At 37.1% G+C, this 5,920-nt stretch overlaps 1 protein-coding gene across 1 annotated transcript; it reads right to left on the reverse strand.

Moving 5' to 3' along the window:
* Nucleotides 1-1,056: 1,056 nt before the first annotated feature.
* LOC106788611 (zinc finger protein 530-like) lies at nucleotides 1,057-4,612 on the reverse strand. Its single transcript, XM_014752027.1, has 3 exons — nucleotides 2,287-4,612; nucleotides 2,004-2,163; nucleotides 1,057-1,939 (listed from the first exon to the last, which is right to left on the reverse strand). The coding sequence occupies exons 1-3, from the start codon at nucleotides 3,666-3,668 to the stop codon at nucleotides 1,298-1,300; spliced, it is 2,184 nt and encodes a 727-aa protein (XP_014607513.1). The 5' UTR covers nucleotides 3,669-4,612; the 3' UTR covers nucleotides 1,057-1,297.
* Nucleotides 4,613-5,920: the final 1,308 nt, after the last annotated feature.

A 5,920-nucleotide genomic window follows, 5' to 3' on the forward strand; every position in this document is an offset into this window, starting at 1 on the left:
AGAACACATAATAGACGAAAAGTTAGTTAATTGGCCTATTTATATAAAATATTTTGCTGTTTTGTCCGAATGTTCGTTTGATGGTGTGTTTATGTATATAGAAATGATCAATTATCACTGATACTGATGTGTCTCTATATATTGCCGGGTTATTCTTCTTTATCTTAATCTTCTTCTTCTTCTTGTCCATCATCCATACTGAAAAACTCGATATATATATATCTTGATAAAAACTTTTTTTTTGCCACAATTGATAATCGAACGAATACGCATGTGTGTCACTTCGGACTAATCCGCTAATATTAATTAGCGAATAATAATAATAATAATAATAATAATAATAATAATAATAATAATAATAATAATATAATAATAATAATAATGGTGCGTAAAAACGTTTACGCAACAATTGCACTGTGCCTGCCACCCTCATTTTCTCCCATAAAACCTTTTCTCTCTCTTTCTTTGTTGTTCTTCCTTTTCTTCTTTCTATTATTTGTAATATTTTATTATTTTTTTTTTTTCTTTAAATTTTATCTTATAAATGATCCTTCGCACTCTCACACATTCTCGTGGTTTTTTAATATCTATAATATTTTTTTTTCTTCCTTCTTTTTCGTTTTCTCTCGTTCTTTCACATTCTCTCTCTCTCTCTCTCTCTCTCTCTCATTTTCTCTCGAACGTACCGTCGTTCCTAGCATGGAGAATAACAACAAAGCAGTATTTCAAAGCAGCAACACATAACGGACTTATTTTTATCTTTGTTTATTCAATATGTAGTTTTATTTTTCTTATAAAGTGACGAGTCCTACTAAGTAAAAGTAAATAATGAAGAAAAAAAAGGGGAAAAAAAATTAAAAAAAATAGCAAACAAATAGTTAATATATCCATTAAAATTTTTCATTTCGTTAAGGCAACTAATTTGTTTAGTTTCATTTTATATCTAGAGTAAATGATATATATATATATATATATGTATGTATATATTTATATATCAATTCAAATGATATATATACATATATATATATGCATGTGTGTATATATATAAAGTATATGTAAAACACTAATATATGGTTACTTTTATTGTTACAAGCCTTACATTATTAGAATATAATATGTATACTTTGTATATATACTCTTGTAATAAAATTGATTACTTCGTATTTGGATCTATTGATAATAAATATATCTAATACGATGTGTTAGTACAAGAGACGTGCGTGCAGAGGGTGGCAGCAGGGTGCAAATTTGGGAGTGCTATTGTTCCAGGGACTGTAAAGTCTCGCTTTAAACCGTCTCACATGGTGACATTCAACTGTATTGCTTTAGTGTCCACGGAACACGCTTGTTGCTGTTGCTGCTGCTGTTGTTGTACCTGTTGTTGTACTTGCTGTTGAACTTGCTGCTGTATTGCTTGTAACTGGATCGTTTTGGTATCAACCGTACACGTTTGTTGTTGCTGTTGCTGAGGCTGCTGCTGCTGCTGTTGTACCTGCTGTGCTTGTTGTTGCTGTACCTGCTGCTGCTGCTGTTGTTGTTGTTGTTGCGCTTGTTGCTGCACCTGCTGTTGTTGTTGCGCTTGCTGCTGCTGCTGCTGTGCTTGCTGTTGTTGTGCCTGTTGTGCAGCAGCCTGTGCAGCTTGTCTTTGCTGCTGCCGAAGTATACTTGGTGGAGGATCCATATGCTGACGTTGATGTAACAACAAATGATTCTTCTGGAAGAAAGCTTTTCCACACTTGTCACAAACATGTGACCTTATATGACAACTGCCGTCCGTATGACGTCGTTGATGTTGGGAGAGTCCATGCTTTTGAGCAAATCCACGGCCACAATCCGGACAGATATGCGGTTTTGGTTTAGGACCTGTACCAACTGGTGGCGAGGTTTGCGTTGCACCATGCATATGGCTAACACCAGGAGCTCCTATCGGACCATTCATCTGGAAATATTTATTTTACTTAGTTTTCGTATGTACTTTTTCTATACGATTATAGATGCATTACCTGGTGGGTTCCAGGAGTATTAGGAGTTAAAAAGTGTCCAGGAGTTTGTTGGAAGGCAGCTGCTAACCCACATAAATCCGTTACTAAAGTTCTGTCACCAGAGTGCAGCCTTAAGTGCAATGTCAAGGCTTCCCTGTTAGAAAATTCTAGTCCACACTCCCTGAAATAATAAACTTGTTGTTATCTCGATGGAATATTTTTCTCACAGATCTCAATAGCTTATGCTTAATGTCAATCTGAATATTCCGGAGACTTTCTGTTGTCATTTATGCGTCCGACATACCTGCATGTTAGAGACTTTTCATCTGTACTCGTATTGTTATTGTGAATCTTGGAGTGCGTAACTAAATCTACTTTTCTTGGGAATGCCTCTCCGCAAACGGTGCAAGCAAAAGGTGTCTCTCCTGTATGTAAACGCATGTGAGCTAGTAGCGTTCTCTTCTGTAAAAATTCTTTCCCACAAACAGTACACGAGTGTGGAATTCTACCATGTAACCGACCATGGTTAACTAGTTCAAACTTCCTTTGAAATGTAGCCCCACAATCAGGACAAACAAATGGATGTAAACTGCCATGAAATCGCGAATGCATCGTCAAATGATCCTTCTGTGAGAAGGACTCTCCACATTCTTCACAGACAAATGGCCTTTCTCCAGAATGGAATTTACTATGGGTGACTAAGTGGCGTTTAAGAGGAAACGCTCTTCCACATTCCTGGCAAACAAATGGTCTTTCTCTTGTGTGTACCCGAGTATGCGTTACGAGATGATGCTTTAACGTAAAGGACTTTTTACATTCTCGACATTGATAAGGTCTTTCTGAACTGTGTAAGAGCAGGTGAGTATGAAGGCAATGTTTGTGAGCAAAACTTTTGCCACAGTGAATGCAGATGTGAGGCCTTTCTCCGGTATGTACTCTCGCGTGCGTCGTTAAATGATGCTTTAGTAAAAATGATTTACCACATTCAGAACAAGAATATGGTCTTTCTTTAGGTACACGAACTTGGCTGCCCATGTCTTGTTGTTGTTTTACTTTAGTCTCAATTTGAGTTGTGTTTACGTGCGTCAAAACGTGTCCAAAATGAGCTGTACCATCAGTCTGACTGGTAGCAACGTTATTGGCATTCGCTTGATTAGAAGCAGCTGCTGCCCTTTTCATTAAAATTTCATTGCACTCTTCCGCAGTAAGTTGCAGAGGTCCAAGCGGTGTCATGAAATGCTTACTCATGCCATGCTTGTCACCTGTAGTAAATACTAATGTATTTGAAAATAGAGAGGGTGGTGGGGTCGGTTGAGAAGCGTCGCACTGGCAACCACCCTTTTCACAATTCAATGGGAAAACGTCGTGATGCTTTTTAGTGCGAACATGGGAACCATGCGTTTGATTGTGAGCTCCACCCGTATGACCGTGATGAGTAGTAGAAGTTTGTTGGCAACTTTCATTCATAGCGAACATAGGTCTACGATGAGAACTATTAATGTTTTTAGTGGGCTTGATGTCGACTTGAATTTTCTGACTGGAACCTTGATCCTGATTGTTATTAACAGCGTAACTAATATTGGTAGCAAGTTCGCTCTGTGCGTTCTCTCGGGTTTCAGTACCAGGTCCTCCAAAGGACCAGGCATACCCGAATCCAGCGCCTGCGTTGCCAGGGGTTGTACACATATTTGCAAGGGTAGCAATGAAGGGGTTGGCTTGGCTGGAGGCTACACCGATAGGCCCCTCTGTTTCTGTCAACGCATCCTCCGTACCAATCCTCTCCACTACGGCAAATTGATCGGATGGAAATATTTTGATAGGATATATGTTAACGTAATCTTTACACTCCAGTATCTTGTTTTTGAGTGTAGATTTTGGGTAACATAACTGTTTGTGTAACCTTTAATTAGTTTTCTCATATGAATAATATCATGGAGAACATTAACAAGTACTTGCTGATATAGTTCCAAATATGATGTTTAATAAAATAAAATAAGGTAAGCACGTTATGTGTTTATCTGAATCTCCTGTTGATAATAGATGGCATAAGATATGTTAAGAATATTCGAAGAAATTCGAATAATTCTGTTGGCGCGCTTCTTCCCCTCTGGCTTAAATGCACGCAGCCTCCGGGTGGCGGAGGCTCGGCTCCTCCGAAAATTAGGTGCAGGCGGCAGAGGGGGTAGTATCCGCTAAACCCCTAGCTCTCGGTTATCCTAGAGCACTGTTTTTCTAGATCGCCGTCGCGCCACCGTACACCGCCAATATTAATAACGGCGGTTTATGGTACGGTACGCATACGAAAATAATGCCGAAACCGATATTCTTACTATCGGTCTTCTTGCCTGCCTGCCTGCGGCGTCCACGGGTTCTTCAAAGACAACCTCCACCTTTCTCTCGCACCACTCCCAAACGCTCACTTACACTAAACGATCTTAAACTATTGTTTACGACACGACTTTTGTACTTTACCTCGCACATGCACCAGACCGATCGTCATTTATTTTAATAAATTCCATATTTTATTGTCCATACAAAATAGACTCATATATCGGCCATTTTATTTGTAAACTACGAAAAAACAATGTTGCCAATACACGCGCGGGTTTTGGAGGGAGCGAACCGCGAAGTAAGCGTCGTTGCGTACTTCCGTACTGGTAGCACTGCAGTCGCACGCGCTGCACGCGTATACATTGCACATGCGCGACAATCTATTCTTTTTCCGCCTTATTTGAATTCTTATTTTTATCATCTTTCTCTATTATTTTTCTTATAACATTTATTTCTTATATTTTTAAATCCCTTTCCTTTTCCTTTTATACGCGTATGCTATTTTATCTTATAATAAACATTTTATTATGCCTACGAGATAGAAAACGATTAGCAAAATTATGAAATTTAATAACCAATTTTGTCACCGGCATCGATCTTATCGCTTTAAATTTATTGTTCATATTTATTTTATTATATTTTCTATAATCCGAACGAATGTTAGTGAATATTTTCGTTTCCTGAAAAAAAAAAAAAAAAAAGGAGAAAAAGGGAGAAAAAATGACGTTTAACACAAAATTTTGTCACCAGTATCGATTTTATCGCTTGAAATTAATTGCTTGTATTTATTTGATTATTATCCTTTATTTGTATGCGATTTGATCGAATGCTGGTGACTACTTTTATTTCCTACAAAAAAAAGATACAAAAAAAAAATATAATACGGGAAAAACTATAGTTTTCTGGAATCGACAAGATTCTTTTTTTCTTCTTTCTTTCTTTTTATACATACCAACCCATTTTTCGTCGATCTGATAAGAAATGTCCGCTGCGGGCAGTTCCGTTTTCTTTTAGAAAGATTGAAGAGACGTAATCGCATGCGGGATGTAATCAATTGGGTTTAATTCACGTTCCTAGACGATGTAAACTGAAAATGAGAAGAGAAAAAGAAGTAATTGCGGAATTTCAAACAACAAATTTTCACAAGCGTGAATATTGCATTTCAATTTCAAAATTTTTTTTTTTTTTTTTTCTTTTTTTTTTTTTTTTTTTTTTTTTTTAGAACAATCAATGAAATATATCAAAAAGTCAGCAAAAAAAATAAATGTTAAATAAACGTTTTAAAATAATTAAACTGTGTGTGTGTGTGTGTGTAAAAGCAAGTTTAATCAGTGGATTGACCTCCATGGCAATCAACGTGTTAATTGTCTTTGATGTCATACCGATCGATAGAGATCGTCTTATCGATTCCTCTTTTGTCTTTATCCAATACATATCCTATCTAGATACGTGCATACACACATATGCACACGCATATATTCCATACTTTCATTGGAAGGAAAAGGTTGGTAGTAAAAATAGGAAAAGAAATATCTGATATTCCTAATATTTTTCCTGGATTCGCGTTTGACCAAGCGAAGACAGTTTCAAGATCGATGAGAGGGAGC

Source organism: Polistes canadensis, unplaced genomic scaffold, assembly GCF_001313835.1.
Source record: "Polistes canadensis isolate GaletaPanama2010 unplaced genomic scaffold, ASM131383v1 scaffold_145, whole genome shotgun sequence".
Taxonomy (NCBI): Eukaryota; Metazoa; Arthropoda; class Insecta; order Hymenoptera; family Vespidae; genus Polistes; species Polistes canadensis.